The sequence below is a fragment of the Rhodnius prolixus genome, unplaced genomic scaffold, assembly GCF_049639745.1.
Source record: "Rhodnius prolixus isolate KJV_2025 unplaced genomic scaffold, Rpr scaffold_14, whole genome shotgun sequence".
Lineage (NCBI taxonomy): Eukaryota > Metazoa > Arthropoda > Insecta > Hemiptera > Reduviidae > Rhodnius > Rhodnius prolixus.
This window is the reverse complement of record NW_027411594.1, coordinates 1581885-1607840: the sequence shown is the minus strand read 5'-3', so window position 1 is coordinate 1607840 and position 25956 is coordinate 1581885. Positions and strand designations below refer to the sequence as shown.

Here is a 25956-nt window from a genome sequence, read left to right as displayed (position 1 = left end):
AACTTAGTATTGATCCTGCAGTGGCACCACAAAGTAGACTAAAACTAAGATAAATTTGCAAAACGAAGAGTATTCCTTCTAGAATGAAAGAAACAGCACCAAAGGAAGGGCACTTTGAGCTGAAAATATAGTTGAGAATTTTAGGGGCTACGGTAGCCGAGCGGTTAGATGTGAGACCTGCGAAGCTAATATGTACCACAATACTGGGTTCGATTCCCGGTCTTAGGCCTTGGATTTTATTTAATGGTTAATAAAAGAAGTTTACAGTAAAGTATGTTTGCTAGTCGCCTCCGTCCACTGTCACCTAATTGGTAGTTGGGCCTTAAGCCCCGCCTGAAAAAATAGGCGATTACTTTACTTTTACTTTTTTAGTTGAGAATTGTTCCAACTGTAGTTCAACAGTTCTTAAGTATTTCTCTAAAAAAATATACTATGGTTTCGAAGCTTAGTTTTGTTTTTTAAGTGAGACAACCCCAGTTCGAATACTTCGTGCAACTACTTTGTTCATCTGTTAAGAAAGAAGGCTACCAATAAACACGTTATCTTTTATTTTAACCATCATAGCAAGCATGTATTATAGCAATCCCTGACCGGTTTCGAACTCAATTAGGGGTAGATTAATCATTTTAGTGTTCACTATTCGGCTTCACTCATGTTTCCTCGTCAGATTGTACTTGCTAGCTGAGTAAGTAAAGTTACGGTAACCAATGAAGTTGTGGACCTAACCACAGTTCTCATGAAAGGCATTACTTTCCTTTATTACCTATTTCAAGGCCCACAGACGTTACAATCTATTGCACGAATTGTCGTGCTACTCCATATTAGTATTAGACTCTCTGAAAAGGTAATCACACCGATGCACAATGTGCAGTGTGCCATCCGGTGTAGGACGGATGGTAATGTGTGGACTTAAATTGGTTGGTGGGTTTATTGTAAAGTTTCATTATTATTATAATTTTTTGCTTGCCCACTCAAGTTTAATGAAATTTAAAATAAAATTGTTCAGAAACACTAAATTATAGCAATATAAAATACATACTATGATGTCGATTGGCTTTTCTTTTTCTCTTTTTGAACAAAGCTTAGCCACTCTAAATAAAGACAATCATAATTACTTAGAGGTGAGAATTTTCACTATTTGTTTAGTCACACCTATAATAAAGTATATAGGTACGTTGCAACCACAGTTAACGCTGTATTCCAACAGCTTTGTGGTAAGCTTAACGCCACAGCCTGCCTCATACTTCTAGATATATATAATATACTCGTATATATATCTTTTACATACATCAAAAGTGGTTTGACGTAATAGTTTGTGAACAATGGAACGTAAAAGTTTCAAGTGAAACCATTTTTATTTATTTTTAGTTTAACGTTTATTAATAAAGTTATTTATTGTACAACTGTTTGAAGTTGAGTTTTCACTCATCGAGTTCAAAGCTTTGCTTATAAAGCGAAGCAAGTGGCCAGCTGGACTAAGCTGAAAAATAATAAAGCTTCTCTCACATGGGCAGTCTTTTTTGGCGGCAATCATTACAATAAATTTAAGCTAAACTCTGAAAGGCTACCCTTTAAGTAGATTATTGAAATAAGAATATTTTATTAAATTTAGCTTTAGAAGGGTAAAAATTAAGAAACTGATTAAAATTGCTTAGATTGATCTTAATTATCATCATAAAACAAATTATTGCTTTTTTATAATATGAAAGTTTATAGCACCTATAATTGGTTGGTAATCTTGCTGTTGATTTGTTACAACTATTTTATTAGTAAGTTTTACGTGAATTATGTAAGGGTAATAGTTTTAAAAAAATATTCATGATTATCGCCTGGTTGCCTAGAATATTAGAGGATTTCTTTCAGGTTACCGAACGGGACTTTTTTTAAAAAAATTCTCTTTATTTAATTTACAACTGCCTATTGGCTACAAGAAAATCGGATTATAATACATAGATAAAAATGGCTTGAAAGATTTGAATGAGAGCCATCCAACGATAACCATCAAGAGTCGACTAACACAAGTTGCCGTTGAAGTGAATTCGAAAGATGCCCTTTTTTATCATGCGATCGCGAAGCCATCGACGCTTCAGTCTTCGGGGAGGATTTAAGAGAAGAGTAGTTTGGAATAGATTGTTTATGAGCGGGTTGAAGTGTTGGGAAAGTTTGATGTAACGGGATTTGGCTAGGTCAAGGACAAAAAGGATTTTTTAAGTCAGTGTGGATGGTGTGATTGCTTACGTAGAAAGGAGCGTTTAGGATTTGTGCGTAGGATTTTCGATTGAATGGATTGGATGCGGTTGAGTTTGGAACGCTTTGCAGTACCGTACAGTACAAGTCCGTCTGTCCAGATTACGGCTAGTAGAGCTGTGTAGATTTTCTTTTTGTTCGGAAATAGATAATTTGGAGCGTTTTTTTGAGGAGTCTTTTGGTCATTCGGTAACGGTAAATAAAGTAAAGAGTCGAGTATGAAGGTTCCAAGTGAGGCGCTTGTCGAGGAAAAGATAACGCACCTTATCTGCCGGAGGAATAGGAATATGGTTCAGATAGATTGGCGGGAGTACCTTGTGATTGAGGGTAAAGGTTATGTAATGAGATTTTGACTAGTTGACCTTAGTTCTCCATTTGCGAAACCATGGTTCGAGGAAATGAAGATGAGACTGGATGGATCGGATTGCGTTCACTGGATCTGAATTATGGGATAGGATGGCCTAACGGGACTTAAATTTCATATAATATTTAAATAGAATTGATTAGCTGACTTTAAATTTGGTTTATTTATTCTAAATTTATTATGTATTATTTATTCATTTATTGTATTTTTTATATTGTTTGTTCATTAACCATGTATTGTGCACTGAATTTAACAATTTAATTAAATCTATAATAATATATTATTTTGTTTGATAAATGTAAATGAATACTTTCATTTAATTATTATTATTATAATTATTAATAATATATTGTGGTACTACAGTCCTATAGTAGGGCCTGGATCTCATTCAAGGGAGACTGTCATTCTTCCCCAATCTTCTTCGGCTTCTTGCCATCATCTTCTGATCTCTGTGCTTTCAACGAAGCGTTCTCTGCGTCATCCAGCCATTTTATTCTGGGACGACCTCTACGTCTAGCACCCCCTCCCACCGAGTGTCGATGTAAAAACTTTCCTTGGTATTCGGTGATAAGGCAATCTGTTCAACTTATCTCGAACTATCTCTATCTTTCTTTATTGATACGAGAAACTATCTCGGGTATCTCGGAACTAATTAGTCTTTTGAGTTCTTCGTTTTTTGTTTTTTTTCGGATCCTCCATTCACCCATTTAATAAATTACTGGACGGGGTAGAACTTCAATCATTGGTGACTGAAATTTGAATTTCCTAATTTAATTCAGTAAGATAATGGGCCCACTATTCAGCGATTGGAGAGAAAAAAATGTATTTTTTGTTTGGGTTTCACGATATCCAATTTGATTGTAAGATAGTTTGGAAAATGTATCGAGAGGATTGCGGAAATGATAAATGAAGCGCGATGTTTAAATGCAGCAGTTAGGAACAAAGCAAACAGAAATGTAAGGGTAGTGAAACCCCACCACTCATCCACTCTAGCGTAGGGGTAGTGAAACCCCACCACTCACCCACTCTAGCCAGAGAGAAAGAGACAGCCCCCTCGGCACACAGAGAAGGGAGGCTCGGCGAATGTATTTAAGAACGAGAGGAAAGTCAAAAAGGAGATTCTGAGATTCTGTGATTCTGTTCAAAGTCTTGCACTTTAATTGTACACATCGTTTTAGCCACGTCAGTCAGTCTGTTCTGTTCTTGTAGTGTAAAGTATACAGTCCTTGGCAGTCAGTCATATAAATACATAAAGTCTTATACCGACACTAAAGTGTTATTTATCCATCAACATCTACAACCAACATCTCCTCAAACACCATTACATTGGGATGATGTAAGGGTAGTGAAACCCCACCACTCATCCACTCTAGCGTAGGGGTAGTGAAACCCCACCACTCACCCACTCTAGCCAGAGAGAAAGAGACAGCCCCCTCGGCACACAGAGAAGGGAGGCTCGGCGAATGTATATAAGAACGAGAGGAAAGTCAAAAAGGAGATTCTGAGATTCGGAGATTCTGTGATTCTGTTCAAAGTCTTGCACTTTAATTGTACACATCGTTTTAGCCACGTCAGTCAGTCTGTTCTGTTCTTGTAGTGTAAAGTATACAGTCCTTGGCAGTCAGTCAAATACATATATAATATCTTATACCAATACAAGATGTTATTTATCCATCAACATCTACAACCAACATCTCCTCAAACACCATTACAAGAAATAATCGCTCAAACTTACTGAAAAAAAATTACAGAAAAATACTTTTAATATCTTCAATCTAAATCGGAGTTAATTTATGTGAGGAATATCTAGCAGAGGAAGTAAAAAATGAGTGCGAAATTTGAGGAAGAAATGGTGAAAAGTAAAGATGCCATCTTGTACAAACAACTCTAGTGCATTGGTAGCTTAATCAAACAGCGAATGGTTTAAAAATAAAATAAAATAAAATTTTCCGGTTAGGTACCATAATGTTATCAGGAATAATTTTGAGCTTTCCACAATTTTCTTTTCAGAGAATTATTATTATGAAAGATGGTAAAATGGTAAAAATACGATTGAGTGAATAATAGAGAAGGGAAATTCAACACAATTCTGAATTCATTCTTCTGCAGAGTGAAACATAAAAAATCTATATAAATTACGGCTTACTTGTGATTGTGAAATTTTTTTTAAAATTTATGGTTAGCCAATTTGTTACTTAACAAAATATGCTCCTTAAATCGTAAATCAGATTGGTAAATGAGCTTAAAATTGAATTACTAAAGACAGCTTGTTAACAACTCTGCCGTACATTGGATGAGAGGGACCCCCCACCAGCGTCTCGCGGCACCCACACCTCGACAAGCCTACTTATACAAAGAGGCTCTAGAGCGGTGTTTCAACTTAGCAGAATTGCAGATGAGATTTAGTTGTAGCCATGCGGAAAACTTAACGAGAACATGAAGAGAGGAAAATTAAACCAACTAAAATATTATGCTTTATATATATATTTACTCGTATATCTAATTGGTTTGTCTGTCTGTATTCCCAGATCCAGTGAAATTAAATAATAATAATAATATTAATAGTAATAAGGGAAGGAGAGGATAATAATGGAAGGGAAGGGAAGGGAAGGGATTAGCGGGCTGGACTCCCTCGCGGAGGTCCCGTGTTCGAATCCAGCTGCTGACCCTTAGATTTTCTCTTCCTAGGAGCTTCTTACAGCTCACTGTCCGGTGATGGGCAGTGTTATCTGTAACGAGAGAACACTGTCTGGAGGCCGGCAGTGCACTGAAAAAAGCTCCAGGCGCTAATTAGCTCAACTGTTGATGCGCAAAAAAATAAATAAATAAAATAAGGGAAGAGATTAGGTATGCGGTTAGCGTATTGAATCACCATGTGGAGGTCCAGCTGCTGACCTTTAGATTTTCTCTTCCTAGGAGCTTCTTACAGCTCACTGTCCACTGATGGATTACAGTGTTGTTTGTAATGAGAGAACACTTTCCGGAGGCCGGCAGTGCACTGAATTTTTTTTTTTTTTAAATCTTTTATTGGAATTTACCACTGCAACAGTTGTTGCAACAAGCAAATATGGTAAAAGAAAAAAGAAATAGAAGAAAACCATGAGTGGAGAAGGCACCCAGTGGTGCCATTCCAGTAACGTGCTTTGCTCTCACGATAAGAGAAGATCACGAGAGGCCATCTTCTCTTCAATTTGCCTCAGAGGATCACCTGGTAATGTGGAGGAAGATAGTTGTTCTATGAGAGGGTTAGGGATGAGCTGCTGTAGAGTGGAATGAAATTTGAGAAAACGAGAGTTTTAGCAAGAACCTGTAATGAAAGGGATTTTGAGGTCATTATGGATAGTGAGGTTTAGATTACATAGAACGGAGCGTTAAGAAGTTTTCAAAGTATTTTTGGACTGTAATGCCTGTACTGAAATAAACTTAAATCTTAAAAAGATAAAAATAAAAATTAATAATAATCCCCCCGTATTAACCAAAATTTAGACCACTCAGTTTTGCCAATTCCCTTAAAAGTAGACTGTTTGATTGTACTTAAGAATTAAGCTTAAAAAATGAGATCTAGCTAAAAATGGTAGTTCTCATAGCATAGAAAAAATGCGATTGATTTTGAGATCTCTTTAGTCCAAGAAACGAATGGTTTTTAAGAAATGATAGTGTATGAGTGTGTGTGTATAAGAACAGAAGCTCAAAAAATGAAAAATTTGCTGGAAACTCAAATTTTGGTTCTTTTTTTTTTTTGGTTACGCTCATTTTTGATTCTTTATTGGTTTTAGTCGTTTATTTAGTTAGACAATTCTAATGCGTCAATACGCATTTATTTCGTTATAAGGAACAAGAATAATACAGACCTATCCGCAATACACTCACAGAGTGGATAAGTTACCCAATGGTAACTCGCCCAACACTTCACTTCTATTGACACTTATTGCCAGGAAAGGAGATCGCCAGGCCAATGTCTTTTAAGCCGTCTAAGAGTGTTATCTGGAAGTGAGTGTTATTTGGGAGTATTAGTCCTAGTTAGTGATTATATAGCAGATCCCCAGTTCGAATCCCGCTGTGATTACTTTTTTTATTTGTTAGAAAAAAGTGTTAATAGTATAGGTAATATGTGTTTCTGCCCCTGTTTACGACACCTAATTGGTATTGGCTAGTTAATTCCTGCTCGAAAATATAGGCGATAGCATTACTAACTGTATAATGTAGATATACAGGGTGAACCAGTAAGTAATGTCCATAGGCCTACATCTAAAGTGGAGTTCAAAGACGTGAAATTGTAATTTGGTGTAAATACAAACTATATGAATTTTTGTTTAAGTACTTGTTTAAAATATTTCCTAACATTTTCTCAAATATTTCAGGAAGATCAGAAGTAAATTTTTAAAGTGCAATTTGTAACCTTTGACTTCCTTATTTTAAGACAATCTACTTTAAAAATTGTCTACTGGTCCATCTTTAAGAGTTTTCAATGAATTAAACAACTTGATAAACTAACACTGTTGAGTGCTCGTAAACACGTTTTCTTGTAAAACAAACCTAATTTCTCGTACGATGATAAAAGGAATCCTGGAAAATGATATACAGTTTTGAAAGCCCATTAGGCAAGGAAACTTTTATAAAAAAAAGTGCCAGCACCTAGGTCTGATAATGATCACATAAGGGCCTAATGAGTTTTCTTAAAAATTTCGATTACTTTTATTTTTCCAGTATTCGGTGAAAGATTGAGGTTGTTTGGAGAATAACTTATGCTTCAAAATGGTATCAATTTTTAGGAAATTTATCTGTCTTTCTAACCGTGTTATCAGAATCGAATTCGGACTAAAACTTTCTGAGTAATAACATTTTTATTGGAAAAAAATATTAAGTGACGTCACTCAAGAACAGTGGAAAATATAAAGTTGGCTATTACGTCATTGCATTCCACATTAGATGTATTAAACAGATTAGGCCTATAGACTTACTGGTTCACCCTGTATGTGTATTTTTGAACTTCCAAATTTTGGTATGAGTTAGTTTTTGGTGGTAATTGTTGTAGAAGTTGTAAGTCCCTTAACTTCAAAATAGATTTTCTCCTGTTAGTTTGTCACAGAGGTATTTGGAGGACGCTTTATGTCAGTCTAGTCTTGTACTGTATTAGCCCAGTCCAAACGGTACCCGTCATCTGGCAGTCAACAGAATAGTGAGTACCACTCGCATGAATGCGTACCGGTTTTAGGGATGGAGTAGGATACTAGGAAACTCGTCGCATTGTTACCAAATCCCTCCTGGTTCCTGCTTATATATATATATATATATATATATATATATATATATATGGAGGCCAGGATTTTGTGAGGGGGGTGTGACAAGAGGCAAAAAGCAAACCCAGTATGCAATCAGAATTCAAATATATTCCTACAGGAACTACTTGCGCTGCTACTATATATGGCCCTGATCCCAGGCCATGCAGCTAGTTTGTCACCCTCTCTCTCTCTCTCTCTCTGTGTATATGCTCCATTCAGTCTAAACTCTACCCGCCGGCGGCCTACACCAGCACAAACCTAGTTCTTGTGTCACACACAAATTGTGCAAGCATGCACAGACTGTGAACATTGAAAGCAGTATGTGTGTGTGCATGTTGGTTGGGGTGAACGTGTATAGGAGACGTAACCCATACAATATCCCGAAGTTCACTCATCCTCTCGCTTAGTTTCCGTATAATTTGGTATAATGTCCGGGGACCGGTTCACAGACCCACAAACCGACGAAGATAGTAATACAAAACTTTTCTTCTCTCTTCGTATAAAATGCTAATTCCTGCCCCTCCTCATTTTGGGGGGAAGGGCTAGTATTTCAACATTCTGAAAATTTCTTTCCTTAAGCAAATGAACAAAAATAAAATAACGGGTAACAGAAGAACAAAAAAAAGGGCATTAAGGGAGCATGTTCTGCCCAGCCATTGCATTGTCCATTATGTATTCTGTCCGCAGTTTGCTTATTTATTTGATTTTTTTTTTAAATTCAATTTCATTTTAATACTTAACTACACAGTATGTACACTTTTAAATAAAATGTACGTATTTACAATTTATTCATTCAACCGAGAATATTAATTAATTTATTAATTAAAAGACCATTCTCCATCGTTCGTAATGAAAAACGATGTGTGTTCATTTACGAAAAGTGGTTATTCTTCAGCTTCCACTGTTACACCCCCCCTCAAATGCTAGAACACAGTTCAATTTTTAATAAATAATTAAGTTTATTTTTAGCTTTCAACTTTAAATTGAAATTTTTTATTTTTTCTCAAAGTTTTATTTTAAAATTTTTAATTAAATTCGTACATTGCTTTGAAGAAAACAATAACAATTCTCAAACATTTCTTCAAACCTGGACTTTTTACTTTCTCTTACTACTAATAAGGAAAGTGAGGCGCCACAGTAGCCGAGCGGGTTAAGAGGTGAGACCTGTAAAGCTAATATGCATTGTGGTACTGGGTTCGATTCCCGATCTCTAGGCCTTGGAATTTATTTAATAGTTAAATGAGAAATAGTAAAGTACGTTTGCTAGTCGCCTCCGTCCACTTTCACCTAGTAAATGGTAGTTGGACGTTAAGCCCCGCCTGAAAAAATAGGCGCCTTACTCTACTTTACTTTTTTTTTTTTTTTTTTTTTTTTTTTTTTTTTTTTTTTTTTTTTTTTGCGCATCAACAGCTGAGGTCATTAGCGCCCGGAGCTTTTTCCAGTGCACTGCCGGCCTCCGGGCAGTGTTCTCTCGTTACAGACAACAATGTCCATCACCGGACAGTGAGCTGTAAGAAGCTCCTAGGAAGAGAAAATCTAAGGGTCAGCTGCTGGATTCGAACCCGGGACCTCCGCGTGGGAGTCCAGTACGCTAACCGCATAGCTAATCCCTTCCCTCCTACTTTACTTACTATAATGAAAGTGTTGTAATCATTTCAACATTTTAAAAATCAAATTTTAGTGTTAGACATCTCCTGAGTGTGAAGAAAGTGTTTTTTTAGCAACTTTTTTTTAAACTAGGCAATGAATACGTGAAGCGGTACAAGATTTTTGAATGAACACAGAATGCTCTCTAATCTCAAGCCCCTAGAGATTGTACAAAAAGTCGCTTGCAGTGACTATTTCGACGTTGTAAAAACTTTTGGTTGTTTTGTTGCCGCTGCGTTCGACGTGTATACACGTCATTGTTTGATTTTAATTCTGCACACTGTGGGGGGGGGGGGGATTTTTAAAATTAAATTTTCCACGCTTAACTGGTTAAAAAGTTGTTTTTTAATTTGCTGAATAAGTGAAAGTTTACACACATATGCTTGTGTATAATATACGTATATACGAGTAAAGTAATCGCCTATTTTTTCAGGCGGGGCTTAACCTCCAACTACCCCATCCAGGTGTCATGGACGGGGCGATTTCTATCATAATAAAACCTATACATAAGCATGCGTTAAACATGGTAATATGCGTGGCGACCAACCATTGCTGGGTATCCATTATTCAGCAGCCGTTACTGCAGACATGTTGGCAAACCTAAGACCATTGGACGTTACTTAAGTGGTTAAAAAGTCCATCTGTGTCTACAAAGAGGTTCTTAGTCGGGAGCGTTCTAGATGAAAGAGAAATGGATTAGAGGATTGTATTTAGAAGCTAATTTTGTCTTTTAAGGAATTTTTAAGTAAAAGGTATTGAGCTAAGCTTGTGCGACAGAGGAGAGTTGATGGTGAAGTTGGTGACATAAAATGTGGTGGTGTTCAGTGTGGATTCGCAGCTGGAGGGTTTGTATTTGGGTTGAAGATTAGTTCGTTTGGATGTCCCTTATAATTCCCGGATAGAAGCGAGTGTATTCTGCAGTTGTCCGTTAACGTAGAGCTTTAAGCCTGAGGGTTCCATGTACTCGTAAGTAGTTTGTCCAGTAAAACCAGGAAAAACAAGTTTTTACAATAGTTTTTTAAACCATAAACCGATCACCGGTTAAAATAAGCCGGATGAGCTTCCAACATCTGTGATCATAGACGGCAAACAGCATGTGTGGAGGTGTGTTCCTGTAAACCACCTTCCCTCTCTCAACCCACACTAACATCCAGAACAGCATGGGAATGTTAAACTCAGCTGGGTTTTCTGGTATTAAAGTTCATTTGAATTTATTTGATACAGTAAAGTGTAGAAAAACCACTAGACTTGTACAGCATCCTCCCTGTGCTTCACATCGTCGCGTACTAATATACTAGCAACTTCCTCCCCTTACACCTACCGGCACACAACGCTAGTGCTTTATTTCTAAAACTGCAATATTACAAGCTACAAGCTAGGTTTGTACCTAAACTCTCTACTGGCATACACATTGTTGTCGTGGTTGGTTATGTTACCTCCCAGTCTTGTTATAGTTTGTGTAAACCATGATAGTTTATTATAATTTTCAGAAAGGGGCGTGTTTTTGGTGTTGTGGTTACTAAGCTTGGATTAGCAAGTGGTAGATCATCAGTTTGAATCGTGCATAAAAATAGAGAACTATTCTAAGACCCTCGAAAACAACACGTACTTGATAGTTGGACGTTAAGCCCGCCTGAAAAAAATAGGCAATTACTTTACTTTTACTCTACTTAATAATTTCCCAAAATTTAATTTGTTAGATTTGTTAACCCGATCCTTCTTTTTTTCTTTAATTTCCTGTATTTCGACAGGGTGTGGGCACCCAGGATTGTTATACAAGCTGAAGCAGTTCCTTCCCACTCCTTATTACCAAATCTTTCTATCCTATTTGACAGACCACCACTTCAAGGTTAGATGTGGCATTGAATTCTCTGGTGCTAAGTGCATCCAAGCCGGTGTCCCGCAAGGAAGCATGCGAATATTTTTTTTTTTTTTTTTTTTTTTTTTTTTTATTGGAACATTTAAAATTATACATTTTACATTTATATATTATAATTTGCATCTGGGGTCTAGCCCCATACAAAAGGAGAAAAAAGTTTGGCGCGACAATACAAGTAAATATACAAAGAAATACTGAACAATACCACAAATATAGTACAAACAATGCAAAGATACAATTTTTTTTTTAATTATTTAAATGTTACCTAAATTTATTATTATTTTTTTAATTTTATTTCATTTTTTATTTATTTATTATATTTTATTTTATTTTTTTTTTATTTATTCTATAAAGGATCTCAACCTTAGTGCTGATGAAAAAAATAAATAAATATTTTTATAATCTTTCTTCGGCGAGGGGTTCAAAACCAGACCAGGCCAGGAGGAATCAGGGTTTATATGAGCGAGGTAACGTTCTCTAAATGGCGTGAAGGCCGGACAGACAAACATAATGTGGTGCAGATTCTCTTTTAAATTAGATTTACATAGAGCACAAACTTGTTGCGGATCTATTTTATAAGAAATGGCGTTTATTGTTATTTTAATGTGATATTTACTTGCAGTTCTAAGTTGAGCAATCAGTTTAATAAATGTTATTGATATATTCTGCGTGAGGTAATTTTGTGTATCCTCCAAGCAGTTGTAAATTTCTTTATAATATGCGTTAAAATTAGAAGTTTGCAGGCTGCACACATCATTATTTTTTAAATATTCTTTATATTCTTTCAATATTATTGGAATTTTTTGCTTTATATATTTATGATCTGCTGATTCTGGCAAATCCGCGTAACCAATCAACCTCAAAAGACCTATCAGCTGAGAGACCCAGTTATATTTTGAGACCGTATTAGCTCGCGATCTCTCTAACAATTTTGTGAAACAAATTTTGGGGTATCTTGTGGAGCTCATTTTGACAAGTTTTACTAAATAATTCAAGGTTACCTTTAATATATACCAGCTGATGTGGGGCAATCCTGTTTCTAATCTTATTAAATAGTTGGGCGTATTTTTCGCTAACTGTAGGTGACGCTTAAAAAAACATAGATGCGCTTTCTCTATTTCATTACCATAGCGCAGTCCCCACACTTGGGCCCCATACAGCAGGGTGCTACGTATAATGGCGTCGCTAAGCCTCAGTTTGGATTTCCAACAGTTCAATTTTGAGCGCGCGCAAATGTCAAGTACCGCCCCTGTAGCTATATTAGATTTTGAGATAGACTGCTTAACAGCTTGTATGAAGAGACCAGAATTTGAGAAAAGTACTCCTAAATAATGAAAACATTTAACTATTTCTACCTGTTCGTTATTATAGAATATTTGTCGTTCCTTTCTCGGTCTACCTTTATAAAATTTAATAATCTTTGTCTTGTTTACATTCACTTGTAACGAGTTTTCTTCTGAGTATATTCTAAGTAATTCTAGTTTATTTCTAATATCAGAGTTCGAGTCGCCAAAGATTATCAGATCGTCTGCATATAACAATATAATTATGGTAGAATTAGCTGAAATCGTAATACCATGAGCACCGTTTTTAGTAAAAAAGCTTTCCAGGTCACTTAGATATAGATTAAAGAGCAAGGGGCTAAGGGGATCGCGCAAGGAAGCATGCTTGGCCCAGTCCTATATCTAGTGTACACTGCTGACATCCCCACGCACCCACATACCTTAATTACAACCTATGCAGACGATACCGCAATATTAACCTCAAATCCAACCTTACGTGGACAAACTTGTCCCCCACTACTCATACACAACAGAGAAATACCGACCTCTACACAAGTACGCTATCTAGGACTGCATTTAGCCAGTCGACTTACATGGAACCCACACAATAGACTGAAAAGACGATACAGACAACTACGAAGACTACTAGGGCGGAGATCAGCCATGGATGTACAGAATAAACTGACTCTATACAAGACACTACTAAGACCCATCTGGACCTATGGAGCTGAGCTGTGGGGCTCTGCGAAACCATCCAACATCCAAAGAATCCAATCCTTTCAATCTAAAGTCCTACGGCATATCGTCAACGCTCCTTATTGCCTATCCAATTTAACCCTCCATTCAAGACCTCAATAAACCCTTTTGTCAATGACCTAATACATCCTCGGCTTCCTTAATTTCCATAATAGCCTAACCATACATCCTAATCCCAAAGCACAAGCCTTATCCACAACAACCCATCCTGACAGTCCGCCTGAAAAGACGTTGTCCCCGTGATCTTTTACCAATTTCCTAAACTTCCTTCCAACCTCTAGAGAGTTCCAGCATTGGCTGGCCCCTCTCAGTATGCCTTCCCGATTGTGGCGCTGGATCCTCCAGAATTCAGCCTACAATCTGTACATAACTCAATTAAGAACACATTTACTTGATGTATATGTACGGGTTGTAAATAAATATATAATAAAATTCCTGTTGACCAGGTAATACGAAATTGCTTTGAACTTTAATCAGGAATATCCGTTTGAAGGTCCCTCTTAGTTCGAAAAAGTGGTACCGGAAGGACCAATCTATTGAAACATTTTTTTAAAGTTTTTCTTAATCTACAATCTATAGGAACAAAAGTTCCCTGTGCCAGTAGCATGATGTCAAGCCTGGCAATTTGGATTTAAACTTTTTCCAGAAAATAATGATTCTAGTGCAGTTCCTAGAACGTAACTGTGAGAGATGTCACAAGTTCCTTCAACGAATTCAGTTTTTATAGAAAGTCATGAGTGTGTTCACATTTTGATTTTCTTAGTTTTTGATAATTTCAAAGAAAAAATTTTTCTTTTATTAAAAATGAAACTTGAGGATTTCCGTGGGCCGTTAATTACAGTGTTGACGAGTTACGTGATCATTAACAACTGCTAATGTTAGCGTACAACATAACTGATTTGTGGACGTGTTTTTAAAGCGTAATACTTCATTGTACGCGCTGCTTGTTAACGATGATGTTAACAAGGGGAAAAAAATCGTACGTGAATGCGCGTGAGCCGGTTGCATTGATCTGTCCACATTGGGCTTAGATGTGATGCTGTCATCATGGCTATTAAAAATAGTGGTTTTTTTTTTTTACTTGTAGATATTTGAAAGAGCGTGATTGGTGGGGATTTAAAGGTATTAGCGCAATGATTCGTTAGTTTGTTGGGGGAACATCAATTAGTTGGTCGATTTCCGTTCGAATCTGTTTTGTTAATGAATATACGAACGATTGTAACATTTATGTTTATTCGCTTTCCTTGAAACTTTAATCTTTAAAATTTGAAATTTACTTAAGAGAAATTGGTTCATTCAAATTTCTTTAATTTTTGGTTTGTTTTCTAGGACAGTCGCTCTTCTCCTGTATATCTTTGTTCTGAGCTTCCGGAAATAGTTCTCCATTGTGCGCTGATTACTCTTGCCATTATTACTCCTTCCTGTTCTGACTGAAGGTGCCTCTAGATCACATTGATTTCCTGCTTAACTGATTTATGAGTGGAGACCCTCTCCTAGAGAAAGAAAAAATATCACCTTCATTCTCTCCCCCCAATCCTCCTTCACAGAACTAGTGTAACGATATTTTTTAGGGCTTTATCGCGACTAGAATTCTCACTCAAGTTTTTAAAAAGACTTCGAAACTTTTTCTCGTAAGAAATAGAGCTTTATAGAACACTGTTTGACTCATGGTTGCGAGGTTATGAGTATTTTCAGTTTCTGAGTATAAACCAAATTTTCCATCTCATATTGTATTCAATCCTTCTGATCAATACACCCAGTAAATAACTTTGGAATGACTGTTTAAGTAGAGTTATTGCCTATGTAATTGGCCGATATTAATTGAGTCTGGGCAGCAATGAACAGCATCTATCTTGGCTTGTCTCCATCAAAAAAATTCGTTTAATATCCCAGCTTGGATTAGCAAACCTCAATAAAACAAAAATCGATTTCAACTCTTGTACTTATGTCTTTGATAGTTCCAATATATGCACCCTATATGAAAATAACCTTTCAGACTCCTTGCTGCACTTCCTTTTCTCCTGCCAGGTCTTCGAGCCTTTCCGATCACATAAATTAAACAACTATATTGCAACAGCTTTGCCTGACTCAGAAAACTATGAGAACCTATTTTCTATTAACTCTGTACATCAAATCAATGCTATATGTGATTATGTCAAAATTATCTTTACAAATAAGAAGTTTTTTACTAAATGAGTGGTAATTTTTTAAAAAAGCTAAGAAAGCTAATGAAAGCTAAGATCTGATGTAAGACAGAAAGGAAAAGAAAAACTCTTGGGAAGTTTATATAATTTTTTTTTCATGAGTTTAAATTTATTATTTTGCGTATTTTATATCTGGCATATACAATGGTCAAAAAAAGTATTCATACACTAAGTTATTTTACTTTATCTACTGAACTTTTGTTTCTAGGATGACTATTTCTTCAGCACTGAAATCGAAGATAGTAACCATGAATTTAATGCTCTCATTTTCTTTTATAAACATATAGAATTTATTAAAAAGCAACACTCAGTCTGAATGTTATAATTAACGCAAAACTAAAGACCTAATATTGTGTAAGCAATCACTTTGCATTTATTATTGCCTGAAGCCTCCTTGGCATAGATCCCACCAGGTTTGGTGCCTCTTGAGATGTGATTTCTGCCCATGATTTCTTTAAATTGGTTATGAGCTCTTCTCTGGAAGAACATTTCAATTTTCGAATTTTCCGCTTCAAATAAGACCATAAATTTTCAATAGAGTTTATATCCGGAGACTGTGGAGGGGTGAGAAGTTGTTTCCGGGCGTTAAAAAGCAGCCATTCCTTCGTTTTTTGGGCTGTATGTTTGGGATCGTTATCCTGTTGAAAGAAGTATGTGCTTTCGATCCCCAATTTACCTGCACTTTTGCTTAAATCATGGCGGAGTATGTCCACGTACCTTTCAGCGTTAAGAATTCCGTCGATGACGACAAGTTCTCCCCCTCCCGCAGCACTCATGCATACCATCACACAGCCTCCTCCGTGCTGTTCAGTTTTTATTATGTTTTTTGCTTCAAGTTCCCTATTACTTATAAATTGTTTTTCTGCTTTTTAATCAATTCTTTATGTTTATATAAGAAAATGAGAGCATTAAATTCATTGTTACCATCTCCTATTTCAGTGCGGAAGAAATAGTCATCCTAGAAACAAAAGTTCAGTAGATAAAGTAAAAAAACTTAGTGTATGAATACTTTTTTTGACCACTGTATATATTATATTATTTGTCAAATCATTCAATGTCAAACTCCAAGCTAAGGGGATAAGCCCATAAAGCATTATGTAATAAATAAAAATAAATCTTCAGCCCCTCTGAAGATGAATAAAAGCCCCTAAAACGGTCAGTAATGCTTGCAACGGCGATTAAAAATTAACGGTATTTATTTTTATTAAATTTACTATCACTTGTTGGTTACATAATTAAGTATAACAACCTCAAGGCAGTCTAACAGTTCCTTGTGCATTACCTGCCCCACAGCTATTCGGTGATACCGGTAAAATGATACTGTTATATTGCGTCATTGAATGTATACTTCAAATAGTATAATAAAAAGATTTTATTACAGGTCGTTTAGGTTGGTTAGTCATTAAATAGGAAGTTATGGTGCTGTAATTATCTTACTCATATTACCAGTTGGGTATTAAATGTTATCTGGTAGGAAATCTTATAAATGGAATACATTATCTTAATGTGTATTATTGACAAGACCTTTAATTAATTAAGCATAATTTAATTTTTAAAATTTATCTCAAAGGAAATGCCAATTTCCACGTGGACTTGATTCTCAGATCAGAAAAATTATCTGATCTGAAGAAAAAAGCAAAGTAATGCCTATTTCTTCTGGTAGATTTTATGTTCAACTACCCAAATTAGGCGACATGGACAGAGGCAACTAACAATTGTAAATTTCTCACAATAACTGTCAAGGTTTATGACTAGAAGTCGAGCCCCACTATACTGCATTACATCTGAGCATTGCGGGTCTAGACTATAACCGTTTTCAATTCCTATGGTTTCACACATACTTTTTGATCTAGAAATACGCAAAAGATTTTTCTCGAATTGTAAGGGTGACCCAGTGAAAATGACCACATTTATTTCTTTAATAACAACAAAAGTATTACAGATATAAAAGTAACAAAAAAATCTTTGAAAAGTAGAAACATGGGAGATTATTTGTGGGATATTACATCCTTCAAATGATGACCGTTCTGGGCTTTACATTCTTCCAATCGTTTAACGAAGTTTTTGAATACTTTCTTCAGCATGGAAGCCGAAATTTTTACGAATTCGGCTCTAATCCTCGATTTTAAATCCTCTAGATCACGGGGCTTGGTTTCATAAACACGACTTTTCAAATACCCGCACAGAAAAAAATCTGGAACCGTCAAATCTGGCGAGCAAGGCGGCCAAGCGAAATCTGAAGAACGTGACAATAAACGAATTCCAAACGTTTCTTTCAACAACGCAAGTGTAAGAGCGGCGGTGTGACAAGTTGCCCCGTCTTGCTGGAACCAGGTTCGATTCAAACGACGTTTGCGGCGGAGTTGGGGGATGAGGAACAAGTTTAACATCTCCCCATACCTCTCTCCATTGACGGTTCCGTCAAAAAAATACGGTCCGATAATTCCCCACGACGCTACACCGGCCCATACTGTAACTCGTTGGCCATGTGACGGTTTTTCTGGAATGAATTGGGGATTACCACTTGCCCAGTACCCAAAGTTTTGTTTATTTACCAATCCAGAGAGTTCGAAATGAGCTTCATCGCTCATTAAAAGATTATTTAAATCAATCTCACCATCGTCCAATTTCTTTAACAGGTTTTCGGCGAAAAGTAATCTCTGTCGGTAATCAGTTTCTTTCAACTCTTGAGTGATCATCAACTTATATGGATGGTGGTTCAAGTCTGAGGTTAGAATTCGACGCACAGATTCCCTTGATAACTTTAAAGAAGCTGCGTGACGGCGAGCGGAACGAGTTGGACTAATTTTTATTGCTTGGCAAACTTTTCCGATGTTTTCCGGTGTACGAACTGTTCTTTTGGCACCTGGATGAATCTTATCAGTCGTCTTGCCACTTTCACGGAAGTTTTCAACCCACCTTAGGATCGATTTTCGCGTAGGAACAGATTCATTACTTTTAACTTTTAACTGTTTACGAAACGCTCTATGAACTTTCACAACCGATTTATCTCGAAAATACGCTTCTACACAAAATGCTCGTTCTTTTGCAGTGTAACGTTCCATGATTACTAAAATGTTGATAACAGGAATCTCCCAGGTCTGTACTAACCATAGAGCGCGCGTTCGTCCCTGTAGCTGTGTTACCACCACAGTTATTCAAAAAAGAAATGTGGTCATTTTCACTGGGCCACCCTGAATTTGTACTTAAATCCATTCCATACAATTTTTCCTTTTTAAATCCTGAATCTATCAAAATCGCAGGTGGTTTCAAAACTTCTTAAAGGACTATTCTTCTTCTAATTTTGCTTCAACTTATTGTAAAAAAAAAAAAAAATGGTTTCAATTTTGTGTACTAACAACGAAACACGATGTTATTTGTGTATAGAACAGAGAGCAAGTTTTTGAATGTATTTCAAGGAATTAATCAGTAATAAAGAACAATATAACATTTATATATATGAGGAACATTCAATACTTTATTGATCAAAATTACTAATTATGTTTTTAATTGATACGCAGCCATAAAAAGGCAGTTTTAAATTAGTTTGCGATTGATTTTTCGATTTATTATACCTAATTTTTTAAAATCGTATTGCTAATTAATAAACCAATTAAATATATTCTTTAAATCAATTTCATAGTATAAATAGTACAATTTAAAAAACAAGTTCAACTATAAATAAATTATCAAATTAAAAATAAAAAACATTAAATTTATGGATTCGGATAATTAAAAAAGCTGCTCTCTTTGTCGAATAGAATCTTGATTCTGCGTTGGTCGATTTAATGTAGATATCTCATCGAATTTCATATTCGGCGTAGCGTGCACAATATAATCACGATTCAACCATCCTTCACTTGTCTCTAAAGATGATTTCGCCGCTGCATTAATGAAACGATCCACTTCCGGACCAAAATGAATTGGTACAGTACGCCAATAGTGTCCACCAGGAAATCCATGGCATAATTCAATTACTGTGACCAAAAATGTGACCAATATGAAGGGAAATAGTGTGATAGACCTGTAAATAAACAAATTGTAGAAATTGATTATGATGATTGGGAACTAATTAAAAGTAAATTAAAAATGAAAACAATAAAATAAAAAAAGCAATTATCTCAGTAATCATTTTTTCATTTTTACGAAAAGGTCTTGAAGAGATGAAATCATCAAGGTTCCTGTTTTGGAGGCTTTTGCCTTCAATTTTCCTAATATTCAAATATTTCTCTTAAATTTTCTTGCAAATAAAACAAATTGGGGGGGCTATGTTTATTAGCGCCCAGAGGCTGTTTCAGTGCAATAAAAGTGCCACGGTCTGGACACTGCTCTAAAGGCACAGCAGACTAGAAACCAGGGTCTTTTCGTGGGAGTTCAGTGCACTAATCACGGAGCTAATCCTTTATCCTATTAATATTATTGTTATTATTCATCCCCGGGTGAAGAACTAGCCCTACGCTATACGAAGCCTTCCTGAGCCTCCTATAGAAACCTTAAAGGGGGAAAAAAATGCCCACCTAAATCCGAGTCCGACGCAATAATCCTCATCTGGACTTGAGCCTCCAAAAGTATACAACTCTCTGAACAAATCGAACAATGGCCATTAAGTTGGTCCATCGTTAACACGTATAACCCGAGTAAAAGCTGTATTTACGCTGATGTTACTTCTAACAACATGAGGAGGTGTTCATTCTTTGCGAGATACGTAGTAACAAATATTTTTCTAAATTTCTGCTAAATTACAGAAAACTAGAAGATAACTTATTTACAACTTACAGCTAATCAACACCAAGATTACGATACCAATGCCAGTTATGTTAACAATTTTAATTACAGTAAATACCAACAAAAATAATAATTTTGAACATTTCAATTAAAAAAATGTAACAATTTTAATTTTTACACCCCGGTCTTGGCCTTGGATTTTATTTAATGGTTAAATGAGAAATAGTAAAGTACGTTTGCTAGTCGCCTGCGTCCACGACACCTAGTAAATGATAGTTGGACGTTAAGTCCCGCCTGAAAAAAAATAGGCGATTACTTACTTTACTTTTTTTTTTTACTAATTTTTACACTGCCAAAGTTCAAGTTAGTCCAATATTATAAATTCAATTAGTTATTTAATCTTTTCTTTTTTTATTTATCCTTTTAATGCAATTTACACCTGTACCTACAGGGTACAATAAGTAAATGCGATAAGTGTATGTGAATAGCGTGGCATACGTGAATGATGGTCTTCCAGTTGGTCACGGGGCCAACGGCGCCTCAGCCGTCTTCAAGGAATGGAGAGTAGCGTAGTTGAAGACAAGTTTGCAGCTAAAGGGTTGGGATGAAATGAGGGTTTTTGATGAGAAATTTTTATATCGGATTTTGGCAAGTTCGGAGATGAGTGGAATTTGGAGATCTGTATCGTACTGTGTGGTTGCTAACTTAGAATGAAGCGGAGTATTTTGGATTGGAGTGTTTGCACAGTCTACTGATGTTTGATTTTTTAGCTGTTCCGTAAAGTTGCGAGTCCGTAAGTCCCATATTGGTGGTGAGAAGAGCTGTATAGAGTCGTCGTTTGTTCTGTAGTGAGAGTTTTGAGCGTTTGTCGAGTAGTCTGGCTAGAAGTCAGCTAGATTTAATCTTCTGCGCACAGTTTAATCGTGAAAGATTAGAGTTAATCTTCTAAAAATTACTGAGAAAAATCGCATACAAAATGTTAAGTGTTGTTACTATCTTGTCCGGTTTCTCGTGAGAGCAAACCCTGGATTCAGTAAGTGAAAACTCTTACCGTTAACAGCTGTTTCAATATTAGATTTTCATATTGAAATCATTGAATGAATATAAGGGTCTGATATGTCCAAGTGTACCTATATGACAGCCATCAGCGGAAATTGTCAAGTTATGTTTAAAGACAAACTCAAAGCCCAATACAAAACTCAAAAATTTCAATGTTAAACAAATCAATTGAATACAAATTTGTATTTGTATCATCGAATGAATATTGAGAACAAATTGAAATTAAATCCTTTTTTTACATTTGAAAAGCGTTTTTGTTCAAAGGAATTCATCCATAAATATAGGATATTACGCGCCTTTGTAAAGATGTCAACATAACCGTGAATACTTGTATTACCGCATCAATACAACTCCCACCAAAAAATATCATTGATAATATTAAACCCATTCACGCAAATAAAGCTGAATATTTTTCCATATTCTTGTTTTTTTTTCTTTTTTTCTTATATATATATATTTCTCCAATATCATGTGATTTTGAAGAAGGAATAAGAACAAGGGGAGAAATGCGAACCAGGGTGCAGGGGATGCTGAAAATGAGAATGGAAAAGATGTAAGTTGAAGCCGTCACTTGCTGGGTACGCTTCCAATTTCTTGCCGGGTCCCCTTACCAGTGTACAGTATCAACCCCTTCCCTCCCTGCCTTACACAATCTACGAAGACAGTGGAAATCCATTTGTAGAGCTGTTGGCTTGCATTGAAAATTCCTTCCTTGCTTTTTCGAAAAGATCAGTGATTGTCTTTTTATAGAGTTGATGGTTTGGGAGAATGGAGGCGGTGCTGTAGCTGGGAATAGCTTCTGGAATTGGTGTTAGGTTTGGGGGATAGGGTGCGGTTCGCTGGAGACACTTGAGACCAAGGTGTCTCTATTGCTCTCTCTCTCTCACTCTCTTTCTGCCACTCACAGCCTCCTTCTTCTTCTCCTATTTCAAGCTACCTTGGCTGCATAAGAATGATGTCCACAACACCAGCTCCACCACCTTCTTGAACCACTAAAAAACTCACAAAAACTTCTCAGACTTCTTGTTCCAGTCCGGAGGACTCTAATATTTTTCTTTACTTTCTCTTACTCTGCTATGTAGGAGAAAATATTGTAACACATTTTCTAGTCAGGGTTTTACACAGAAATTCTCAATTTTCATTAAAACAAAAATATCCTTTTTGATTTTCTTACTGTTAAAGTCGAAAAAATGGATTTTATAAAATAGACTCTCTTCCCCCTTCTCTCTCGCTCCCTCTCTCTCTCTGTACCCACCGAAACTCAAAAACAAAAACAAAAAAAACCAGCTCAAAGTTCTTTAGTTCTTCCTTTAAGTGCTAATAGAGTATCATGTTTTGGTAAAAATCGATCGTCTGAAGTCATGAGTTTTAAGTGTTTCCTGAAAAATGGCTTTTTAAGATTTCCGTTGAACTTAGTGCACTAATTGCATACATGAATTTCCATGAAAATTCCATTCTGGGAGGAAGAAAAGTAGTGATTAAGGTTTGCCCCTAAAATTAACGTTACTTGTTAAGTCTTGTCGTAATATTTTTATTTTTTTAATCTTTTATAAATTTGCTTGTTGCAACGGTTGTTGCAACAAGCAAATGTGATGTTAATATACTTATGTCTTGAATATTAATGAAGACTGGAGAAGGCACCCAGTAGCGACACTCCATTAACGTGATCAGATCACTATACTGCTCCTTATGAGGAGAGTAGATCGCTGTGGCCATCTTCTCTTCAATCTCCTTGGAGGATTGTCTGGTAATGTGGAAGAAGATAAGTGTTCAATTAAAAAATTAGGTTGAGCTGTTGTAAAGGAATAAAATTTTAAGAAAAAGGTTAGAAATATAGAATGGAGCGTTAAGAAGTTTTCATAGTAATTTTGATTGTAGTCTGAATGCGTAAAGAATTGGAACGTTTAGTCGATCCCCATACTTCGATGCCGTGTGCCCCAAATATGGTGGCTTGCCACCACTGGGCTGAGACAGGCGAAGGAGTTCATCAGAGGCTATTCGCCGAGCTGACCGCATATAAGTTGATGATCACTCAAGAGTTGAAAGAAACTGATTACTGGCCGTGGGGCCATAAGGATAATTGTAGGCCTATTAACGGGCCACTGCAGGCTCAGAAAGCACATGCATCACATGGACCTGGCAGATGATAGCCTTTGTAGGTTCTGTCAGGAAGAGGAGGAAACGGCACTGCACGTATTGTGTCAGTGTGAGGGGCTCGTATGGCTAAGGATGTTACTTCTCGGGGAGGAAAAACCAAGGCCTGAGAGCTTTACCCAGGAGCCACTCTCCAGAATTAAGAGTCTGATTAAACGGATGGGTCTGGAGGGTGAGGTCTAAAGCCGGGGAGCCACAATAAATCCATAGGGGTCGCGGTGGCGCAGGCCTTGAGGCCACCCTAATTTAATCTAATCTAATCTAATGCCCCAAATAAGTCGCCAGTAGCAGCAGGTATAAGAGTCTTTTGTTTTGTAGGTTGAGTTTAGATCGTTTGCTAAGTAGTCTGGCGAGAAGTTTTTTAGCGTTGGTTAGTTTCTTGTCTTTTCAGTCTAGTATGGAGGGATTCCATGTCAACCGTTTGTCTAGGCGCAGTCCAAGGTAGCGTACTTTGTCCACAGTTGGTATAGGAATTTGGTTCAAGATGATGGGAGGTAGGATTTTCCGTCTGAGAGTAAATACTATATATTTTGATTTCGTAACGTTACCTAGTTTTGATTCTCCATTTGAAAAGCCAGTCCTGTAAATGGTTGATGTATGTTTGAAGAGCTCGTGTAGCGATAAGAGGATCAGAATGAGAAGATAGGATTGCAGTATCGTCAGCAAAGGTAGAAAGAATGGTAATTTGGATGTTGAGGTATGTCTGCTGTATATAAGGAGTAAAGAAGAGGACCCTAGGATACTGCTCTGAGGAACACCAGCTCTGGCTAGATGGATATCAGAGTCTGCTGCTCCACTATTTTTCCAATATGTCTAGAGTTAATGGAAATCGGCTGACCGCAAGTTCCTCTTTAGAAAAGTGATACTTCCGGTACAGGAACCATGAACTCTAAGTTACAGTTAGCTCCCTAAATGGTGCCAAATTTAATTATAAAATTTCATTTATTTTTGTTTTTCAATTTTAAGCTATTTTTAAAACATCCTGGCCGATTATTTTAAAATAAAATATTTTTCGTTTGCGGGGTGGGTGGGTGGGTGGTCTCTGGGAAAGCGGATATTTTTGGTGGAAATTCAATTACCAAAAAAAAATAATTGGCATTTCCCCTTTTCTTCTCTAATCCCAAGAAGCAGAAAGTGAAAACAAAAGAAAAGTGGCTAAAGTTTCAATCAAATTATTTTTTTTTATAATTTTTCTTTTCTCTTATTTCTGACTTTTTTATTGCAATTTTCTGTGTCTTAAAGTTAAAATATTAATAGAATTAGAAACGAAATGAGATAACCAGCAAGTGTACACAAAGAATAGAAAGCTCTACTTTTTTTAAGAAAGATACAAAAGTAATCCAGCTAATTTGAGTTAATTACCTGGGATAACCAGGTAATAATGTAAAAAGACCTTTATTATATATTTTTCTCCCTGAAAAAAAGAAAAGTTTTCATATTAACGTTGAACTTTTTATAGCGAAGCTGAGCTTTGATCCCACCTTTTTTCTTTTTTAAAAAAAGTAAAAAGTAGATAACTTAATTCTATGGAATGAAAAAATGTTGGCCAGCTTTTAAAAGAATAAAATTAATAATAATTAAAAAAAATAAAAAAAGAAAAGAAAAATTTAATCTGTAATTTTCTGTAAAAAAATATTAAATTATCTGCAAAAATATTACTTCTTTTGATGTTTTCAACTATATTAGTATAAAAATCTACTGAGATAACTCACACGACTTCCTGTTACTGCTACTCCCACAACGGGGACTTCCGGTGAGATCTCAAAATTGAATATCGGGCTTCTTCCCTCTCCCTTATTACACTAGGAGTCTACAAAAACTCTAAAAATACCCTTTAAACATTCAAACGATTCTACTTTATAACCTTAAATTTCGAATTGATAGATTATTGAAGATTTCTTTGTTCATAGCATAAAATAATATGGTTTAAATTGACGAATTAGGGCTTAACTAAATTTAGTAAATTATTACTCTGCCTAGAGTAGCCACAACCAATAGCTTCGATTTAAATTTAAATTTGTACAAATGAACCCACAGAAATGCCAGCATGCCACGTTTACTCTCCGGCGGGGCTCCCGTCCACCTGTCCTCTTCAACAGCAATCCTCTTCCTTATACAGATCTGGTGCGCTACCTTGGGCTCTGAAAAGGCAAACGACTTACGTGGAACCCACATACTAGACCTTAAAAAGACAAGCTATGACGAAAAGTGCGAAACTGCTCAACAGACTACTTGGACGACGCTCCAAATTACCCACTGAACTCAAACGCTTAATATACAACACTATCCTCTAACCCAGGCGCCACGGTAGCCGAGCGGTTAGAGGCGAGACCAGCGAAGCTAATATGTATTGTGG

General features: G+C 36.3%; 2 protein-coding genes across 4 annotated transcripts in view; both read right to left on the bottom strand.

Annotated features, from left to right (window-relative positions):
• LOC141451631 (lachesin-like) overlaps positions 1-25956 on the bottom strand; it is a 469514-nt gene that overhangs the window by 279381 nt on the left and 164177 nt on the right. The gene's annotated exons all lie outside the window — the stretch shown is intronic.
• LOC141451632 (uncharacterized) overlaps positions 9239-25956 on the bottom strand; it is a 28661-nt gene continuing 11943 nt past the window's right edge. For 2 of the 3 annotated variants that reach the window (XM_074123089.1, XM_074123091.1), the window contains exon 2: positions 9239-19686. In XM_074123089.1, coding sequence (XP_073979190.1) covers positions 17651-18727 — 1077 coding nt within the window. In that variant the 5' untranslated portion in view covers positions 18728-19686 and the 3' untranslated portion in view covers positions 9239-17650. Of the gene's footprint in view, positions 19687-20885; positions 24624-25956 lie in introns of those variants that run through there. The other variant, XM_074123090.1, reaches the window with a different exon arrangement.